The 21,687-nt window shown below is 41.2% G+C and overlaps 2 protein-coding genes across 6 annotated transcripts in view; both read left to right on the forward strand.

The window, feature by feature from the left end:
* The window catches only part of LOC311264633 (C-type mannose receptor 2-like), a gene marked incomplete at its 5' end in the record, with an annotated part of 51,376 nt that extends 46,227 nt beyond the window's left edge, over positions 1-5,149 (forward strand). For all 3 annotated transcript variants that reach the window (XM_084365654.1, XM_084365653.1, XM_084365655.1), the window contains 4 exons: positions 1,346-1,565; positions 2,766-3,107; positions 3,380-3,480; positions 3,967-5,149. In XM_084365654.1, coding sequence (XP_084221780.1) covers positions 1,346-1,565; positions 2,766-3,107; positions 3,380-3,480; positions 3,967-4,095 — 792 coding nt within the window. In that variant the 3' untranslated portion in view covers positions 4,096-5,149. The remainder of the gene's footprint in view (positions 1-1,345; positions 1,566-2,765; positions 3,108-3,379; positions 3,481-3,966) is intronic.
* Positions 5,150-6,663: 1,514 nt separating this feature from the next.
* On the forward strand, positions 6,664-20,824 carry ccdc135 (coiled-coil domain containing 135). Of its 3 annotated transcripts, none has more exons than XM_084367578.1 (19): positions 6,664-6,736; positions 7,564-7,667; positions 8,047-8,190; positions 9,176-9,341; positions 9,496-9,621; positions 9,973-10,167; positions 10,339-10,482; positions 11,229-11,447; positions 11,536-11,673; positions 12,155-12,224; positions 12,700-12,828; positions 13,055-13,183; positions 13,868-14,076; positions 14,658-14,873; positions 14,981-15,091; positions 15,984-16,094; positions 17,107-17,301; positions 19,271-19,410; positions 20,369-20,824. In XM_084367578.1, exons 3-19 carry the CDS (start codon positions 8,048-8,050, stop codon positions 20,454-20,456), a joined length of 2,529 nt encoding a protein of 842 aa, XP_084223704.1. In that variant the 5' UTR covers positions 6,664-6,736; positions 7,564-7,667; position 8,047; the 3' UTR covers positions 20,457-20,824. The 3 variants fall into 3 exon arrangements, with proteins under 3 accessions (XP_084223704.1, XP_084223705.1, XP_084223703.1); XM_084367579.1 differs by having other exon boundaries at positions 6,670-6,770; positions 8,015-8,190; XM_084367577.1 differs by having other exon boundaries at positions 6,670-6,770.
* The last annotated feature ends 863 nt before the right edge of the window (positions 20,825-21,687 follow it).

Below are 21,687 nucleotides of genomic sequence, written 5' to 3' on the forward strand. Positions count from 1 at the left end.
GTCTTTCTTTAGTCTCAAAGCCATTTTTGACAAACATGTAAATGACACGCAGGTTGAAAGTTTTGCACTTCCACATTGGTGTAAAGTCAGTAGATACATTTTGAAGTAACATTTTGAGGTACTGTACTTGTACTTGAGTATTTCCATGTAATGCCACTCTGTACTTCTACTCCACTACTTCTCAGAAGGACATTGTAAGCAGCACTTTAATCTTGTGTCTGATTAAGGTGCAGCTTGAGTTTAAACTACTCCTACCTCTACCTCTAGAAAATGCCTCGTATTTATTTGTTTACAATATGAAATGTACTCAGACTATATGTCTACATATGTCTATATATGTATACAACGCTCACTCCAAAGAAGTTGGGACGTTGTGTAAAATACAAATTAAACAGAATCGGGGAATGTGATCATTTGCTGATCCTTTTTGACATAAACTCAGTTTAAAACAGTACAAGGACAATTTATTTATTTCATGTTCAACTTCACTGATTTGTGTAAATATATGTCTATTCTGAAGTGACGCGTTTCAAACAAATTGTGACGGGGCAACAAAAGCCTGAAAGTTGTTGTGTGGGAACCTTCCACAGGTAAACAGGTTCATCGGTAACAGGTGATAGTATCATAATCGGGTATGAAAGGGGCGTCCTCGAAAGGCTCAGTCGTTCACAAGCAAGGATGGGGCGAGGTCGTCAGACACATGATTGTATAAATGATTTTACTACATGAGCTCAGGAACAGCAGGACTGAAGTCAGCTCTTTGCAAATGTTTGCATTGTGTCTTTATTCTACACAGCGTCCCAACTCTTTTAGACTTGGGCTGTGAAGTGTTTTAATATAAAACTCCCTCGTTGTGTTTCACCAGACTGAGTGTCCCTGTTGAGCTGCAGTGGATGGAAACAAAAGGAGGGAATGTTGTATTAGAAAGCCTGTCACTTTGGAAGATATGAACTGGATCTGTGTCACTCAGACTGCTGAAGCCTCAGATTCACCTCTGAATGTAGTTTTACTCAGGATGAGGACTGTGGATTTTGACCCCCGTCACTGACAGGATATTGAAAGAATATTACCAGGGGATAATATGGCCAGTATGAACAGGAAGAATGATCACAGCATGCAAATCCTGTTTCAGTGTACATGTGGGCACCTAGATATAGTTTTAAGAAAGACTTTTTTTGCAAATTGTTGTGAGAGTTGAGCCAAAGTCGTTGTAAAGTAGAGGCAGTATCAAGACTGAACATGTTACATGAAAACATTTCCTTTAGCAGCTCAAAGCTAGAGCAGGGTCGAACGCTTTATATTAAAATTCAGCCTAAAGAAAGATACATTAAAATATTTCTTTCAGGATTTCTGGATCGGGCTGTATGATGACGTGAACAGCTGGAGGTGGTCACTGTCAGACACCAGTTTCTACAAAGACGGGGAGACTGAGTTCAGACAGTGGGAGACTGGACAACCAAACAACGTTAAAAGTAGAGACCACTGCACAGTGATTTATGATCATGGACGATGGTATGACAGTGATTGTAAAGCTCGCCTTAGGTCGGTCTGCATGGATGTCAGAGGTGAGAATATTCAGCAGTGAAGTTTAAAACACACCAGTTCAGGTTCTTGAGCTCTCCCTCATTATTTGGGCCGATACAGGATCAGTCAGTCAAACTTTATTTACAGCACCTTCCATCAAAGTTTGTACAATTCAAAGAGCTTCACAGACGACTTACAAGCCAATAAGGCAGCAATGAATATGGATGATTTGACAGCGATGCAGATGAGAATGAGAAAAAGAAGCTTGTCAGTGATGAAGGACTTGTTTGGGTGGAGCAGATAGAAGAGCATTGTAATAGTCCATCCTGCTGGATTTAAAAACATGCTTCAGTCTCTGAGTCACTCAGACGGAGACGTGGCCGCAATTTAGCTGTTTCAGACAATAAAAGGCAGATCTGGCTCCACAGCCCACATGAAAGCAACTGAGTACATGTACTCTATTACTACGCTACTTTATTTACTGTGTAACTTTATAACTCCACTGGATCTCAGAGGGAAAATGATGTATTCTTGAACTGACTTCATTTACTCAACAGCTGTAGTTACTTGTTACTGCTCAGATTAACATAAACATTAAAAACATATGAGAAGCTTATAAAATACAACACATTGTTATATATTGAACTAGTTCCCAACCTTCTTGCTTCTTTCTGCTGGTGACCTCTAACACAAAGCTCTGTCTACTGGAGCTTCTTGTCATGTTTCACATGTTCATGTGTTGTTAGTTCCACCAAAGAAACATTTCCCCACTAAACTTCTCACATGGTGAAGTCCAAAGAAGTCAGATGATCCAATGTTTTATGTGAAAGCAAATATTGGAGGAAAATTTAAAGAAAAGAAAAGCTGAAGACAGATTTGTGTATCAGAACTTTTTTCTTTTCTTTCCTCTCCCATCAACCATCTGACGAGCCCTCAGATGTATCTGGTGACCCTTCAGAGGGGCCCGTATGTTTGTGTGTCATAAAGCTGAGAAAATATTCACATGTAGAAAAAATAATGTGTCGATCTATTAGATGTAGATTTTAAGGATGTGATTATTAATGGGGAGAGACTGAAGAAATACTCAGTAACATTTATTAAGATGATCATGTCTTCCATCTTTATTTTACAAAGTCATTAATTCAGTGGATTTATAATGCTGTGAATACTGCCACAGACACGGCATGGATGGTAAACTGTATGTTATAGTACCTCTGCACAGCACTGTGCTCTGTTTTCAGGGCTGAATGTGACGTTTGTCCTCATCGGTACTCCCATGACCTGGACTGAGGCCCAGAGCTACTGCAGAGAACACCACACAGACCTGGCCAGTGTGAGGAACACAGCAGAGAACCAGGAGGTAAAGGACGTGGTACCTTCAGGACAACTAGCCTGGATCGGCCTTTTCAGAGACTCCTGGAAGTGGTCGGATGGAAGTAACTCCTCATTTAGGTACTGGGCTCAAGCTTATGGTCAACCTGATGGTGGGAATCAATCTTGTGTGGTGGCAGCCTTGGGCAGAGATGGAAAATGGTTCGACGTTCCCTGTGACAAGAAGAAACCGTCTGTTTGCTACAGCCCACGTGAGTGTTAACTCCTGATTCAACTTGTATTTATATTTTCTATTTTGGTTTAATTTAGCATCAAATGTCCTCAATGATAATGTAACAAAAACAACACAAAACATAAAGTTATGGACAGAAAATAAAATGTAAACACTCCTGATGTTTATCATTGACATGAAATTATCTGTAAAGTTAGCAAACAGATGCCACAGATGGAGGACAGAGCCACATGTTCCCTGTCATTGTTCAGACTGATGAGTCAATATTTATATGAACATATGTTTTCACAGTCCCTACGACTACAAAGCAAGTGTTCAAAGTGCGTCTGGAGAGAAAGGACTCCTCTCTGGATCTCAACGACCCTGCTGTGATGGAACAAATGCTGAAGGAGGTAAATCATGTTGGACCTTTCTAATTTTATACACAAACAGAACAAATTAAAATAAAATCAGACTTTATTGATCCCTGAGGGAAAACTCAGCAGAACAAGAAACAGTGTGAAGAGGTAGGAAACAGATAAACATGACGTGAGCTGAGCATTGTGTAGGAAGCTGTGCACGTACATATGTGCAGGATTAAAGAGTGTAGTCGTGCCACTCTGCAGGCCTGACTGAGGTACAACTGTGACTCGTTAAGAGTCGACGCTCAGCACAAACTTTACTGTCAGTTTTAGAAAAGCCAGAGCCTTTACAACAGAAGAAAGAGGAGGAGAAAGTCAGAAAGGACAGCAGGCCAACAGGGCGACGCCATCTCAGGGAACACAACATGTGAATATATAAACGTGATGCAGAGCGCTCCTGAAATAGAGGAACATATAAAGAACAGTGCAGAATGTAATATCTCTATGTGAGTGATAATGCTGAGGAGGTTTTATCAGCTCAAACAGAGGCTGAAGGACCAGGGGGTGGATGGAGACGTCAAACTGAGCTGGAGGAAGCAGTCGGATGGAAAGGTCTTCCACAAGGAGGAGGAGACAAAGAAGAAGAAGAGGAAGGACGAGTTTTAAAGGGGCACTACGTAGTTTTGGAGAAGAAATTCAAACTCATCATTTTAATATTTACAATATTAATCAGGTAATAATACAAACTCAGAAATATTTATCTTTTCCATCAGTGAATAAACCAGCTGTTCTCAGAGGAGAATAAGGTCCCAAAACACTGTTTGAAGCTAGAGAGGTGGCAGGGTCCGCCACATATAAACAAAGTTAAACAGTATAAACTGTGTCGTCCTTTAAGGTCAGTTTGTTTATTCAGTCATGAAAACAAAGAGTTTGTTTATTTAGTTTGTTTAGGCAGAAAAAAAAAATCAGCCAATGAAGATCTTTCTCTGCTCATTAACATTTCTTCACCAAAACTACAGAATGCTCCTTTAATGTTGAGTTTGTGTGTTTCTTTCCTCAAAGTCCTCATGTAATGTGTCAGAATAGACCTGCAACATGTGGATGAATCGATCAGTCACATCAACTATTTTGATCATCAGTTAATCCTTTTAGTTATTTGTCAACTAAACATACCAAATATTCTCTGGTTCTAGCTTCTTCAATGTGACGATTTGATGTTTTCTTCTCATATATGATCATAAACTTAATATCTTTGTGTTTCAGACTGTTGGTCGATTATAACAAGACATTTGAAGTGATCTCATTGGGCTGTGGGAACTTATAACAGACTTTATTCACTCTTTTCTGACATAGATGAGATAATATACTGTGTGATGAGATAATAAACTGTGTGATGAGATAAATGACTGCAGGTTAGATCAGATAAGAACTGACTGGAGGAAGCTGCAGTGAAGAAAACATTAAAAAGATGAGCTTTAATGTTTGAAGACTCTTTAAAATGAAAAGTCTTTGTTCATTTCAGAGTGATATTCAGCACCTCACCTTTCAGTCTATTGAGCCAATCTGTGTGTATTTACAGCAGCAGCCTCTAGTTGGTTGATTCAGAATGACTCTGATGTTGTTGCTACAGCTAACAGGAGCTAACTGGCTAAATTAGCACTCGTTCAGTTTGCTAGTTGAAGTGAGGCGGGCGCATGTGATTGGCTGACAGATGACGGGGGCGGTGTCAACACCACTGTCAATGAAATGTGAAAAATGACAGAGTGAAATAAAGTGTGTCCTTATAAAAAGTGTGACATTAAATAAAGAAGTGTGGTTTGAGAAGAACAACTCTGAGTTTTTTTAAAGTCTATTATGAAATGAAAATAATATCCAGTTGATGTTTTTATGAACGTGATGATGAGTTAACATTTCATAATGAGTTGAGCTCAATCATTTCTTCAGTTATTAAACTGGGTTCATTGATGAACATGTTCGCCTCCCATAACGGCCTCTGTGATCTGCAGCCCTCTTCTAGAGTCACAGGGTGCAGAGGTGGAATGTAACTTAGTACATTTACTCAAGTACTTTACTCGAGTACAAATTAGAGGTACTTGTATTTAATTTGTCTTTGCATTTATACTACCTTATACTTGTACTCCACTACATCTCAGAAGTAATATTAATACTATCAGCTGTATTTACTAGTTACTTTGCATATTACACACCTGAAAACCACGTATCTCCAGATGTGTTGCTGGTGAGTGTTTGTGATGAACTGAAGGATGAAGTGTTCCTTCATGTGTTCAGAGAATCCTCCTCCTCCTTAAACCAAATGAACTCTTTAAAAACCCTCTTGGATCAGCTGCAAAATGCATCATCACACAGCTGAAAACAGGCTGTTTTTCTGCCTTTGTACAGATACGTGGTTCTCACAGGACAGCCACAGTACAAACATGGTGCTCTGCTGTAGATTAAACGAGCCGACAGTGTATGAAGGAGTTAAAATGAGCTCATCGTTAAAGACGTGAATGCAGCAGTAATATTAATCCACAGACATCAGATGTTAAAACACTGACAGGGAACATTTTACTTTTTATTCTAAAAGTGGTATTGTCTTTTTTTTTTAGCAAGAGAGGGAGAAAAAAAATACATATACAAATATATACATACATACATATACATACATAGACATACCTATACACACACACACACTTTCGCACATAGACACATACACGCATGCACATAAACACATATATAAGGCCTGGGGTGATTATAGTCATATTCCGTCTTACTGCTTTAGTATAATCACAATAATAATGATAATAATAATAATATTGAAGAAATATAAATTAAATTATATAAATACAACTGATTAATTCCTCGCTCTGAGTGTGGCATTATTGCTAAGTATATATGTATATTTCTTGTATTTTTGTTTTGTTTTACTACTATTACTATAACTATTATTATTATTATTATTATTATTATTTCTGCATATTCTGAACTGTGAATGGGAGCAGCTGTAACACAAACAATTTCCCCTAGGGATAATAAAGTATTTCTGAGTCTCTGATTCTGGTATAAAAGTAGTATTTTCCAATAATATTTACATACTTGTACTTTAGTAGGAATGCCTGACTTTCACCATGAGTGGAGTATATCCACAGTGTGCCAACAGTACTTTGTATAATTGGTTTTGTTGAGTGTCATCATCTCTGACAGCCCGTGAAGGCAACATAAGTGATGTCATCACGTCCTGCTGTTACCATGGACACGGAGTCAGCGTCAGTTAGCCAAACGGAAGAAGCTGTAGCTCTGTCACTGGGCGAGTACATGGATCTGTAATAATACATCCATGGGTGAGTCCCACTGTCAGGTAGTTTAATCCCACTGTCAGGTAGTTTAATCCCACTGTTTAATAGTTTAATCGTTCAGTCAGAGTTTCACCGTCACTCGTGTTTGTCCTGTTTTAACGAAGATAACTCTGGTAATGTAGCGCTAGCTAACGTTAGCATCATTAACGACAATCTACCGGCAATTAACCGAAAAGGTCGGAAGGTGTTTTTAAATGTTTTTCCAGCCTGACTTGATCAACAGAAGTTTCACTCTGTTAACAGCCTCGATATTATGATTTATCTTTACTTTATGTTTTAATACCCACTGAAAGAGTTTGCTAGCGACTGGGTACAAGTGAAGAAGTGAAGGAAATGAAGCAGCAACAAAGCTGCATTTAGGATCGACACACAAAGCACCGAGTCACCGCGACTGATCGACTAATCGACTAATCGACCTAAAGATTAACCAGTTGAAAGCAGACAATCAGAGATGGGAACAAATCCACCAGAAAGTGTCAGGTTACAATAAAAAATACTTCTGTATCAAATATATTTCAACATAAAACATATTCTGGTGTGAGGAAGTGTATGTAATTAAACAAAAGTAAATTGTAATCAAATTACATTTGAGTAGACATGCACAATATGGATTATTTTCTGCCAATATTTAATGATTATTGATTTTTACACCGACAAGTTGAATAAGTTCACATATTTGTTTGTTTTTTAAGATCCAAACCTGTAGTTTTCCGTCTCTGAGGGTGAGGACGGCTCAGATGTAGAAAATGGATGATATTAATATAGTTTGTCTCTGTAGTCTACAGGGTGGAACGACAACAACAACAACAACAACAACAACAACAACAACAGTGTGCTGCTCTTCCTCTTCTCCTGTCTTTATTGGTGACACCTACTGTGTCGGTAGGTGAAGTGATCCCAGTATGTTTCAGTGCCATTTTAAAGGTTTAAGGTATTTGGATTATTATCGGGATAACATCATTAATTGCATTTTGTTTGGGCCAGGATAATGGTGACATTAAATTCTCATATCGTTCCATTCCTCATAGACTGTCTGAAAATGTTGCATAGTGAACCTTTAAATAAGAGAGAGACGACCTGGAGCAGGTTGAGCAAACAGACGCTAACTGTCTGTCAGTGACAGGACAGCGAGGCTTCATCATGAGCTGCTCGTCAGGTTCACTCTGTCCAGATGTGCAAAGATGATAACATCTGTGTTTCTGACTGGGTGTTTTGTGTGTGTGTATCAGCTTTATTCAACATGTCTAACACTTGTATGAAGGATGGAGACTGTTCAGGAGTCAGACAGTGAAGAGCGAGTCAGAAGTGGAGAGACACAGGAAGAAGAGGAGGATGACCAAGAGCCGACGCAGCTGGAGGAGACCCTCTGTAACCCTTCAGCTCCTCTGGAGCGTCCGAGTACGAAGTTAGTATCTGTGCCCACAAATTACAAGTCATTACTACGTGGTGTGTTCAGTGTATCTGTTAACACGTTTAGGGCTGAAACAGTCAATCATTTAGAGGTAAGATCTGAAAATCAGTCGGAAACAGTTTCATCAGCCGTTAAATAATCGTCAGATTAATCGATAATGAAAATGGTGGTTGATTGCAGTCCTGAATATGTTGCTTTGTATTTGTGGTTTCTATCCTCAAAATATGAACTCATGCTGTTTGACTCCCTTTTATACGTTCTCTCACTGTTATCAGCTTTATTGGTTTGTCTTTGACCTTTGACACTCTCACTATGGATCACAGTAGCTCTTTTCACACAGGATTCAGCATTATTGCCACGCCAAAGGCTCGCCTTTACACCTGAGCGCAAGCAGCACCGGCATGAAGCCGCTCCAGTGCGTCATTTCATACAGCATGCCGGCGTTGCCGAACCAAAAGAGGCGCGACACGTTTACCCTGGTTTCCACCTGTTAATCTAAACATGCACTGTTTATAATCATATGGATGCTGTTATAAAGTCTTGTGATTAAGACCCTAATCCACCATGCATCAAGGAAAGTGACAAAGTTAAGTTTTTAATCTAAATGACGTCACATAATCACCCTCGGTAAATAGCCGGCCCTTTCTGGCTCTCACTCGCGAGGAGGGAGGCTGTTTTCTGGAGGAAAGTTCACTGAAGTCTCGGCCAGGAGGGCTCACTGTCACACTGAGTTTTTTCTATGCAAGGTGGAATATCTCTATAATATATAACATATAAGACAGCGAGGCAGTGTGAATGGGGCTATGGACGTGAGATACATCGATATATTTCAGGTTTGGTTGTATAAAACAACACTGTGTAAACCTTGATGTAACTGCCACTCAGGGCTGCAACTAATCATTATTTCATATTCACGATCAGTTCATCTAAAACATATTTTGTGGTCAATCGTTAATCTTCACCTGCTGTCCTTCACCAGCCTGAACTTGGAGGCAGACGATCTGTGTCCTGAGTCTTACAGGGTTAACTCCCCCGACGAGATTCGACTGTCGGCCATCGTGGACAACTTCCAGCGTCAGTACTCACACTTGTATCCTGAACGCAAACCACTGCTGCTCTGCCCTGTCAACGAATGTGGTGTTAAGGTAACTCCAACTACCTGATTCAACCTACTAGACGTGTTTTTTGCATCCTGTCTTCTTTCTTCTTTTATTATCTCTCAAGAAGAGAAATACTTCATCAAACAGCCTGTATAGTGTATCTCTGTCTAATACCTGTGTATGTGTTTCTCACATTCAGAAGTTTGTGTCGATGACTCTTCGGCCCACACCGACAGCCTACCCTGAACTTTTCACCTGGGAGGGCTGTGCCTCCTTTGTGGCCGACTTCTTGTCTCTGGACCTTTTGGAGCCGCCTGTGGACGTGGTCAGAGAGCCAGCACTCGTGCAGACATAATAATTTGATCAGCTTATGCCACGTTCATATCATGTTAGAGTAAAACTGTCCACATCAACGTTCAACTCGTAATTATGTCTGAGAAACGTTTCTTCTGAATGATCTGCTACAGAGCCCGACCGATATATGTAAAATGAGTGGAGTGCTCCTTTAAAATGACAGCTCACGTCAGGAACATGCTTCAGCTTTACAGACGGGGATAGAAAAACAGATTGTGTAGTGGAGACACCACGTAGCTTTGAACAAACTGTACATACACACATGCACCTTCCTCTCAGTGTGTGAGTGATAGTGACAGTGATGTGTGTGTTGCTGTTCCAGCCCCGGTACCTGTTCTCCTCCACCTCGGTGCTGCAGACTCAGAGAGCCACATGTTTTGAATTTGCCACCCTTCTGTGCAGCCTGCTGCTCGGCGCTCACTACGACGCCTACTGTGTCAGCGGCTACGCTGTCGAGGAGATGTGCCTGCTCGACCAGAGCCTGCAGGAGTGCCCCCTGCTGGACACTGAGGGGGAGGTAGGTGCTTCTCCTGGAGCAGTCAATGCTACTGCACACCTACTGTTTGTAGAAACAACAGTAAACGGCTTGTACCAGTGGGTTTCCTCCCACAGCCGGCGGTCGGATGGATCTTTGGCTCACAGATATGAATGTGTCTGCTTGGTTGTGCTTTGTTTTTTTTATTTGCAGACTGTGATGTCAGAGCTGCAGCCGCAGGAGAACAAATACACAGTGAAACCTCTGAGGGAGCTGAAGAGTTACTTTGTGACACAGCAAGAGAAGAAGAAACAGGACGCTGAAGCCACATTGCTTCAGAAACAAAAATTACAGCAGGTAAAATTTAAAGCTGCAGTTGAACTGTAGGAACAGAACAGAACCAGCCTGTTCAGACTTTGTACAAAGATCCATCCTGAGTGATCTGATCACAAGTGAACAGTCCATCAGTTCACACCTCGACATGCATCTCGAGCGACCTCTTATGATCGGATCACATCGACTCGCTCTTTATGCAAATGAACACAAACAGCACTGGGCTAGCAAGGGGAAGCAGAGCATTGCACTGCCAAACAGCACGGACAGCAAGAAGCCACCTTAAAGAAGGCACACCGAAATAATATATATTCGTTTCAGTGTACACTATATTTTGAACATTTGAAGTGCTTTACGTCCGTATTCCTGCCGCACACTTTATTACACTGCAGATCAGCTGTGACTTTCAGCGGCTGTCTGAAATATAGCACACCAAACGGATATATGGGTTATTTTAGGTATTTCTTCTTTTAGGTGGCTAAAATACGTCTTGCTGTCAGATAAGTACTTCATACAACCACACAAAAAACAACAACTATCCCTTTAAAGTTCATATACGTCCTTCAAGTAAACACACAGTGAGTGAAGTTTTAGGTTAAAGATGGCAAATCAAAATATTGTTCCTGTAATAAAAACCTGGTCAACCAGTGTGAGGGTGATAGCAGCTTTCTCTGACAAATCATAACAACACAACTTAGACACAAAGAATCTTTGAAAATAAAGCTAAAGCCCCCTGCGACCTTTGACCTTTCACCTCTCGTCATGAACAGGAGAGTGAGCAGCCGTCTGCTGACCCGCTGCGAGGACTGCGGGTGCACTGTTGGGTGCTGGTGCTGTCAGGGAGTCGGAGCATCCAGGAGAACTTCTTCATCGACCCGCTGACCGGGAACAGCTACAGGACTGATGATGACGGCTTCCTGGGCATCGAGAGCGTGTGGAACAATCTCAACTACTATGTTAACATGCAGGACTGCAGGAGCGGCTGCGCTGTGAGTTAACGACATCATGTGAGACAATGAGAGTAAGTTCACAGACTAGACTAAATGTGTGTGTGTGTGTGTGTGTGTGTGTGTGTAGGATACGGTGTATGACCTGGAAGATTTAAAGAGGTGGGAGCCGGTCTTGTGCGGTGCAACCAGCAAAAAGCAGCTGATTCTCGAGGTGGTGAAGAAGAAGGAGAGCAAGCTGATGAGCAGAATCAGTCATGATGAGGAGGTGTGTGTGTGTGTGTGTGTGTGTGTGTCTGTGTGTGCGTGTGTGTGTGTGTGTGTGTCTGTGTGTGTTCTTCTGTGTGTGCAGTATGTGTTTACGTTTTTACAAATATAATCCCCAACGAACAAACTGTTTCTTCCTGTTCGAGTAACATTCTTTAAAAAACTACAATAAGTATTTATCTGTGAGGACGTCTCGGAGCTCAGAGCCCCGTACAGGAAGTGACAGAGTATTGATAGATGAGCTGACAGATTATTGGTTTGGATCTGCACATGTCATTTGTTGTTTGTCCTTGTCTAAATGTCTCCAGCTGCCGTATTTACCTCCATTTCTCCTCTGTACTTTTCCACCCTGTGAAAGAGGAGCCGGAGTGGGAAGAAAGAAAATAATGTCACAATTTACTGGAGTTACAGCAAAATAAAAGACTTGCATTGACCCTGTTGTCACTGTGAAACTCAACATTGTGTTTTTGTCGGCTGTGAAGGAGGAGGTGCTGCCCCGAGTTTTCGAGATGCCGAGATCCTGGGTCAGTTACATCAATATCTCAAAGAAAGGTGCAGTGAATTTTTGTCATTCCATCTTTGAGGAAGAAGAAGTCAGGAAGAGATTCACATTAACATTTATACCTTAAAGGTGCAATATGTAAGAATTAGCCACCAGCATATCAGCTAACTGTATTCTGTTTATGACCGTAGCTACTGTTAGCTTGTTAGCTCAGTTAGCTGTGCAGCTAGCAGGAGATTTGGTGTTGACACCACAGCACAGGACGTTTTGACTGGCAGAAAGAGGTTTTCACAGTACAACACACAGTACATAGACGTCTTTGACGTAATGTCTTTCTTCACATTCTGTTAATGAGTGTAGTTAATTTTTGAATGTTTTAAATTAATATTCTTACATATTGCACCTTTAATGCATCAGTGTCACACATACAGTGCAGCAGAGTAGAAATATAAAGACAAAGATTAGTGCCGGACCTTATCAGACCCGAACATGCCACCTGCCGCTTGCCTCTCCTGTCCGCCGCAGACCTGGAGAACAGCTGGCCGGCAGGACAGAAGGTGATCCGCTACAGAAAAGCAAAGCTGGAGAAGTTTGCACCGTACCTGAAGCCGGATGGCCTGGTCACACGGCTTACTACATACAAAGACCTGGACTGTGAGTGTATAAGAGACACTTTCACTTTTTCTGTCATTATGAGGCGAGACAAGCAGCTTTCAGGGTGTTTTTACTGTTGTAGGTCCAAAAATCTGAAAATGTCTTAGTTTGTACAAAAGAGCACTAAACCTGTATAAATGTAGGTTTCTGTGTGTGTGTGTGTGTGTGTGTGTGTGTGTGTGTGTGTGTGTGTGTGTGTGTGTGTGTGTGTGTGTGTGTGTTGAAGGCACTGAGGTCGTCACAGTGAAGGAGTGGTATCAACACAGAAACGACCACTTGGAGCGGAGGGAGGTCAACAAGGTCGACAGCTTCACCGCAGAGTGCTTCAGCCGAGGACGACGTTTCCACCTTTTATGTAAATCTGCTTCCTGCTGCTGTCCAGTTAAAACCTCACATCACCAAAGACGCGGTTTAACCGACATATACGACAAAAACAGAGCTGATCACCCACACTACCTGTGCGGGAGGACCCAGGGAAATTTGGTCACAGTGTCATTAGGTGTTCATGCAGCAGGAAACACCTTCATAAGATTCATTAGAGTGGACCATGACACACACACACTGCTCTGGGGTGTGGGTTTGAGATCTGCCAGTAGACCAGATTCAGTTTTAAAGAGTGGCAGCGGAGATTCAACTTGCCAATAAGAGCACCGATACGTTTGATTGGAAGCTGAACTAAACTTTTTTTTAAAAAAAACATTTAGCTGGAAGTGACATTCATACACGTTCATCACGACTATAATAATGTGCTGTGGGGAAAAAACACTACAGAACGCTCATGTCTTAGAAAAAGGGGCAAATAATGAATTAGACACGATGAGCTACTATGTTTGTAAATGTCGGACTTTGGCGCCCCCTAGTGTTGTTGTGATATAAAAATGATGTGAACTATTATTACATGAAACACACAACGTAGATTTACTAAACTTTCAGCTTCAGTCAAGAAGAGATGCTTTAATGTGAGGAACACGGTGAGGAGGATCCAGTGGGCTCGGTGTCGGGTCGGTCTCCTGAGTGATGGTGTCTTTGTGTTGCTCAGCTCACAGATACACAGACACCAAGCGTGAGACGGAGTTCAGCAGTGCTCGTGTCGACAATCTGCTGCGGAGGGTGGAGTCACCGGGTGAGATGACTGAGATCTTTGAGGGTCGGGACGACTTCCTCTACTGTCGGCACGTCGTCTTTGATCGGCACGTCCAGTTTTCAGAGCCAGATGTGGACGCTGGTCCAGACAACCGACCTCTGCAGGTGAAAATATGCAAACCAGAAACAAAACAGTTCACGCTGGAGCTGCTTTACTGTCAAATGAACATTGATGTTGGACTTTTGCTCAGGACGGCTGAGAGTCACTTAAGGTTGCAGCCATACTGAATTTGTTAAGTGCTTTTCAAAAAATCTTACATATTTCTCGTGTCATCAACAAATAATACAACAAACCAGGACAGGACATTTCTCGTCCATTTCTCAACACTTTCTGACTTCCTGTCCACAGCTCTCAGCTCCAGTTGGTTTCTACTGGAGACACAAATCTGTAAAGAAAAAAAAAAAAAACACCTCACAAATATTTTGTTTCTTATCCAAAAGGGTTCAGTTATTTCCTGCTCCTATTTCACGAGTTAATTATGTAGTCATGAGACAACACAATTTGTTTTCCCGAGACAAACAACTTCATAAGATTCATGAGAGTGGACCATGACGTCCACACACTGCTCTGTGGAGTGGGTTTGAGATTTGTGTGTGTGTGTGTGTGTGTGTGTGTGTGTGTGTGTGTGTGTGTGTGTGTGTGTGTGTGTGTGTGTGTGTGTGTGTGTGTGTGTGGGCGCAAACAGAAAGTGGTGGAGCGTTTCCACAGGAACACATCCAAACCAGCCAGCGAAGACGTGGCCGAGCGAGCGTTCCTGCTGGCTCAAAGACGGATCGAGGTGACCTATCACCTGCAGGACCACAGGTTTATCCCTTCAAAGAGGAGCTTCATCAAACCGCGAGAGTCGACGGAGAAAAAGAAGGCGGAGGACTTCACGCCTGACATGGTGTCCAGCTTCCAGGTACAGACAGTAACACGCACAGTCGATTTCACAGCTGCCTCTAGAATCACACACTCCCATAGTAACTACACATGCGTCTGTGTGCACCTGTTTGTGTCGGTGCTCAGGTGGATCCGTCTGAAAAGCCTCTTCAGACCCTGGTTCTGTACGGGCTGCTGGTGAACCTGATGAAGGACGAGGAGACGGTGGTTCTTCAAAACAAAGAGTCTCAGAAAGAGGTAACCATGTCCTCAGTGTCACCTGTCCCTCTTCACAGGTCAGATATTTAATAGACTAATGTTTCCTTTGTGTTCGTGAGTCTGTGATTTCCTGTTTTACTTTGAAGTTTTGCCCTCATGTGTCACTGTGTGATGTCCCGCCCTTTTTCTGTGTTCACCTGTCAATCAGCAGTGTGTTTACAGTCTGTGTGCTCCCTGTTGTCTTCGTCAGTTCGTCCTGTTATTCCCGTCCTGTGTGTCGTGGTTTGCACTTTGTTTCAACTCTTGTGTTGCTGCTCTGTATTTTCTGAATTTACACTTCTCGATTGTTTTTGGATTATATGGTTTTTGGATTTTCAGCTTTCATGAAATAAAACTTGCTTTCTGTTCCCGATCCTGCCTGTCTCCAGAGTGTCCTCACTATTTTTGCCAAACCTGACACTAATGCACACAAAGTGCAATAAAATGAATAGTTTCAATGATAAAAGATAAAGAATAAAAAATAAAATAAAAATGTTGCACATAAAATTTGATTAAAAAAGTTTATAAAATATAAGAATGATAATAATAAATACAGTACAATTTAAATAAAAGTCTATGTAAAATATAGTAAAAAGAGTATATATGAATAATGTGGAATAATGGCTGATTGTAGTCGTAGAACCAGAACGTCTCACTTCTTGTTCATTCCTCCGTGATGCAGTCATCAGGCTTCTTCTGGAAATAAATTACAGGCCTTCTCTTAGAGTTAAGAGCGACTTGATGTTGCAAAAATAATTCTAATTTTCTCTTATATTTGAGTTTGCAGTAAGAGTCAAAGTGATTTCAGGATTTCTAAGGTAGTTCATTGTGCTTTTTCTTATTTTACCTGAGTTCTGGATGTGAATACTTCTTCCAACACTTGTGTGAGCAGGCGAGAGACATTGTGTCCTGCAGAGAGCAGGAGGAGAGAGACGTGCAGCTTCACTTCTCACCGTGGACGACAACAGGAGCTGCCAAGGCCCGCAGTCAGAGACAGGAAATGGTAGGACACGGACACACATACTCCTGACACACACACACACACACACACTCACAAAACAACACATGTGACATAGTTTTGTTGTTGTGCAGCCCACCAACAAAACTATCAGCGCCACAATGTCGAGAACAGTCACTTACCTGTCTGCCCTCCCTGCCCAACCTTATCCTACACCTACATTTTATTTTTTAAAAATGTCAGGAAACCGATTACCTCAGAATTAACAAGTAAAGTAGACTAATAATTAATAAAGTTGTACGAGCTAAAACGTTTTAACAACTTTAAATTATTAGTCTACTTTACTTGGTAAGTTTGAGACAATCAGTTTCCTCGATTTTTCAAAGTAAAGTTACTTGGTCAGATTTTCCAGTGCACTTTTCTCCTAACCCATTTAATTTAATTTTATTTTATTGTTGCTTTTTTTTGCAATTTAGTTCAACATGGCCACTTCGGGACAATCAGGCAGGCTAACACACCTTTAGGAAACTCAAACAATCATGTCAGCAGTGTTGTATAAAGTGTCCAGAAGTCCCCCGTACAAATAGTACTTGAGTAAAAGTCTGAAAGTACCTGATATTAAATGTACTTATGAATAAAAAGTAGTTTTAGAAAAAAATTAGCTTATAAGTAAATTACACATATATTTACATGTGTATATATATACATACAGTATATTTATATATACAGTATATATATATACAGTATGTATACTGTATATACCAATATAAAGCATTTAAAGATAATTAATAGTAATTAATCAGTGTTTTTTTATATTTGAATACTGATAAAATAAGTTAATTTAAACATGCACTCATTTGGCTCTGCAACATGTAATCTGATAAGTAATGAGTAACTAAAGTTGTTAAATTAATGTAGTGGAGTGGAAGTATAAAGTACCAGAAAATAGAAGAACTACTACTAAAGTACAAGTACTTAAAGTTTGGACGTAAGCGCAGTACTACTCCGTCACTGCATGTCATAAATATCTTGTGTCACCATTTTTCTGCCGTTGCAGGAGCGCCTGGCCGCTGAGGAGCAGAGGTGGCTGCGGGAGAAGGAGAAGGACATCCTGGCTCCTCTCCTGATCCGGCTGAGAAACGCAGAGACTCTGAGCGCCGAAGACGCCAGGCAGCTCCACCAGGACTGTTTGGCCGAGTTTAAACAGAGACTGGTAGAGCAGGCCAACCTCATCCAGGAACGCTACGAAAAGGTTAACTCATGATTTCTGTCATAACTGTTTCTACTGCAGGGACTTAATGAAGTGTAACATGTAACCATCGTCACACGTTCGGCTTCCACCTGCTTTGTAGTCGAGCTCCAGGCACTTTCAGGGTTCCCAGCAGTACTGCAGCTGATGCTGTGGCAGGCAGATGGATCACAGACAGAACAATAGAGTCTGCACGCTGGATGATGCTCCCATGAACACTTATGACCTCCGCGTGATGTGTTGGGTACAGGCCCTTCAGATACCTGACACTGGCAGAGCATGCCAACCAAACGTCACACAAATGTTCACGGGAGCATTTTCTAGTGTGCAGACTCTCTTTGTCCCCTGTGGTTCTGTGCAGCACCTGGTGTTCAGTGTGTTTGGACATGTGAACTATTGTAAACTTTTTCTCAGGAGGATGTTTTGTAACTTTGCAACTACACAACACAACATAAGCAACAGAAACCACCACTTGACTATAACATCTGTCTGGAGCAGGAAGACCAATCCTTCAAATAAGAAGAACAGGGGAGAACCCGGTCCCAGAGGGACAGTGCTGCAGTAAAAGACAAAACAACCTGCAGCCCATCAAACATTTTCCTCACATTATAAAAGAGACGTCTGTAAAACTGCTGACAGGACACCAAGAACTGCAGACAAGGTTATGAATTTATGATCCATGGAGGTTTTTTATTTGTAAAACACAAACACGAAAACACAAATATCGCAGAAGATAGCCTCTGTGACAAACAGAAAAAAAAGTTTATGATTCTTTCATCACAATTTTGAGAAAAGGTCAGGACCCAAACGCAGAAACAGACGGGAGACAGGCAGGAACTAAAGCTGAAATAACCAAAGACCAAGAGGAGCAAACACCAAGAAACAAAGTAGCAAAAGGCCGAACAAAGTACAAACCAAGAGCAAAGTTCAAACCAGAAATCACAAGAGCTAAGTGGAGACATTCAGCCAGGAACAAAAACATGAGACATACCGTGGTGAGGACGGGGAGACACAGGAGGACACTGAGGAAACACAAGGTGAAACACAAGAAACACTCAGGAGACACCCAGGAGAAAACAGAACGATCTGACAAAGAAAAGAGGGAGAGCAAAGACTATACACACACACTGGAGAAAAGTAACAGACAACACAAGACCAGAAAACACCTGTAAGACACACAGAGTTAAACCAAGTGACCCGACCGTGACAACGTTCATCAAGATAATCTTCACAGATGAAAACCACTTTTGTGATTTTTGAAGTGTAAATTAAATCTCTAGCAGTGAAAAGCTGAGACTTCATCATGGTAAGAGCTTTATAATCAATAATAATATAACTGTGGGACATTTATTGATGTATGTAAATATGTCCCGCCGGTGGTAACCACACACCTTATTTCACACATTTAACTGAAAACTCACAGACTTTGAGACGAGGGAACCGGATGTGCTAACATGCTAACTGATTTCTGGGTTTTAGGACTACAAAGTACACAACTCTATTCACCAACTGCCTTGTACCGACCCAGAGGGAACACAACCATTTACAGCTTCACTCACCTACAGCACCGAACAGAACAACAAAGTGACAGTCATGGTTTCGGGGCGGAGGATCGTTGCTCCTGTTCGTAAAATACAGAGAAAACCTCAAAACAAAGTCTCACAAAACAGGTTGAGAATATATGAAGCCTCACGTTACTGCAGTGAAAATGAGATATTCAAGTCACATGGTCTTTTCTCCTCCGCTCAGCTGGTTTTATCCGCGCTGAAGCTTTAATGTACCAGTTTGTATACATACAGTATTTGTAAGCCATACTATTTGTTTATTATGTTATTCTGTAGTTTCAGAGTGTCTGCATGAGAAGCAGCTCAGACCAGGACATAGACATGTTCTGTGTTATTACATGTGCACACATAGACAGGCCAGAATGTGGCTAACGCTAATGCTGATATGTTCACACAAACATGTTCAGGAGACCCAGGAGCTGCAGGAGAAACAGCAGTGGTACCAGAAGAACCAGCTCAACATGACGAAACAGCAGGAGGAAGAGTACCAGATCTACTGCTCTGAGAAAACACTCCGGATACACGTCGCCAAGAAACGTCTCAGAATGTACTCACACACACACACACACACACACACACACACACACACACAGATCGTCAGTATTAGTCGTATAACGATGCAGAGCCGTTGTTTGACCGGCTGTTACCAGATGAAATGAACAGAAAGTATTTTGGCCCAACAGCGTGTGTTTATGTCAGTGGTGGAACGAGTACTGAAAATAGTACTCGAGTACAAACACAGTTACTGTAGTAATCAAAGAGCCACAGCTGCACCATGAAGTTCAAACGTTCGTCTGGTTTTCATGGTTTATTTTTCAAACGAAGAACAAAGTAGTCCTGCATGCCTAAAAAACCAAAGGCCTGCCCAGGTGCATCATGGTCCTACACCTATCCCTCCACCTTTATACCCACAGCGTTACCTACGCTGCCAAACAAACCAAAACAAAATACAAACGAGACAAAATGATTAAACTAAAGAAATAACTGGTAAAGAAAATGCGATCAAACTCTGACCTCATCATTAACACGAATAATAACTAAACTCTAACAACACGCGGCTCCAACAGTTACATTACTGAAATATTACTCAATTACTATTTATTTATTTTTCTCTAACACTTCTCAGAGTATTAGTTACTTTTTAACCCTTGATGTTGAATGCGTTATCAATCAGAGGGGGTTCTGTTCAGTCCGAATGAACTCCTCTGTTCGGGTCTCCTCTTCAAACCTGTCGCACAGTTGTGTGTTTTCCTCCGTATGTCAGAGTTTCCATTGGCTCGTTTGTGTTCGGAGCCTTATTAGATACAAACATGCAGATGAAAGGTTTGAATATTAATTGAAATTGTACTCAGAACTCAATTATGATGTTAAAAGTAGCTACATAGATGACATGGTGTAATGCATCGCAAGTACGAGTAAGAGTACAGATTTGAAATGACTTAATGAGTAATTTGAGTAGATGTAATCAGTTACTTCCACCCCTGGGTTGTGTGTGTTTGTTCCAGGCACAAGGACGCAGCTCCTCAGAAGTACCGTGTTCTGGATCAGAAGCTGAAGCGAGACCCTCGACTGTCCCCTCACCTGCTCAGCTGAGCTCGACACCGACCCGCTTCAAGACACCTCTGAGAGTTTCCGCTCACAGACCGAGTCAGAAATCGCTTTTTTCTTTTCTTTATTCGTCACAGTCAGGACGAGGCAGGTGTGTGTTGCATGATTTACTGCCGTTTTTTAAAACTCCGACCTGGTGATTCTGATTTTCTTCCTTTCTCAGAATTATAATGAACCTTTTAGAATGGAAAATGTGTTTTTATATGTTTACATATTTAATAATATGTAAACATCTAATTAGAGATTATTAAACATTTGAATTATTATAAATTTGCGTGTTTGATGAACTTTAACAATGAACTGTGAAACCGCTGAATGTTGTAACCGCACTCAAATGTAAATGATGAACCTTATTGTTTGTATTTTGTGCATCTTCATCTGCTTTTAATCTGCTTTTCAATTCATTTGAGAGATTAGTCAGAAACTGACTTTACAGAAATAGCCAATCTTCTCACCGATGGTCTCGTTCGCCTCTGAAGCTCGTGCAGAGGCATCAGTAGTAAACTGACACTGTTTCATAACCAGTTAAAAACTCCTTGTAGTACAGTTAGTGGAGGTGGAGGGGGGATAATTCTGGGCTTTACTCATATACGCTCAAATCAATCAATAATTATAGATAATGTTAGATAAACAAAGAGTTTGATTATTTAGTTTGTTTACTCAGTAAAAAATCAGCCAATGAAGATCTTTGTCTTCACCAGAACTACACAGTGCACCTTTAATTAACCATTTACAAATAATTTACAACAAAGGGAACCTTATTAAATTCTGTTTTTTATTAGAGATGCACAATATATATCACACAGATAAATTATCGGCCTGATAACGGAAAAATGTGATTATTGGTTCTCGGCAGATAAAGAAATTCTAGCCAGTAAATCTAGCTGATAATAAAAAGCCAAATTGCTTTTGTTGACTTAACAAGTGCAGCATCTCCACACAGTAGGTGGTGGTCTGCACCTTTAAAGTTGTTTTGTGAGCAGCCAATAAGCACAAAGAAGAAGAACAACAAACACACTGATGTCGCTCATGACAAACTGCTGCACCTGTGTGGAGCCACGTGACGTAGACACAGTCACACATGTCGTCACTGCTGTGGGTGGTTTTATTTACAAGAACACAACAGGAGGGAAACAGTCTCATCACAGCTGGAAGATCAAATAAATCATCTGTTCACTACATCTGAGCCTTTCTCACACTCAGCTGTGCATGAAAA

The sequence above is a fragment of the Pagrus pagrus genome (genome assembly GCF_965226575.1).
Source record: "Pagrus pagrus genome assembly, chromosome: 11".
Lineage (NCBI taxonomy): Eukaryota > Metazoa > Chordata > Actinopteri > Spariformes > Sparidae > Pagrus > Pagrus pagrus.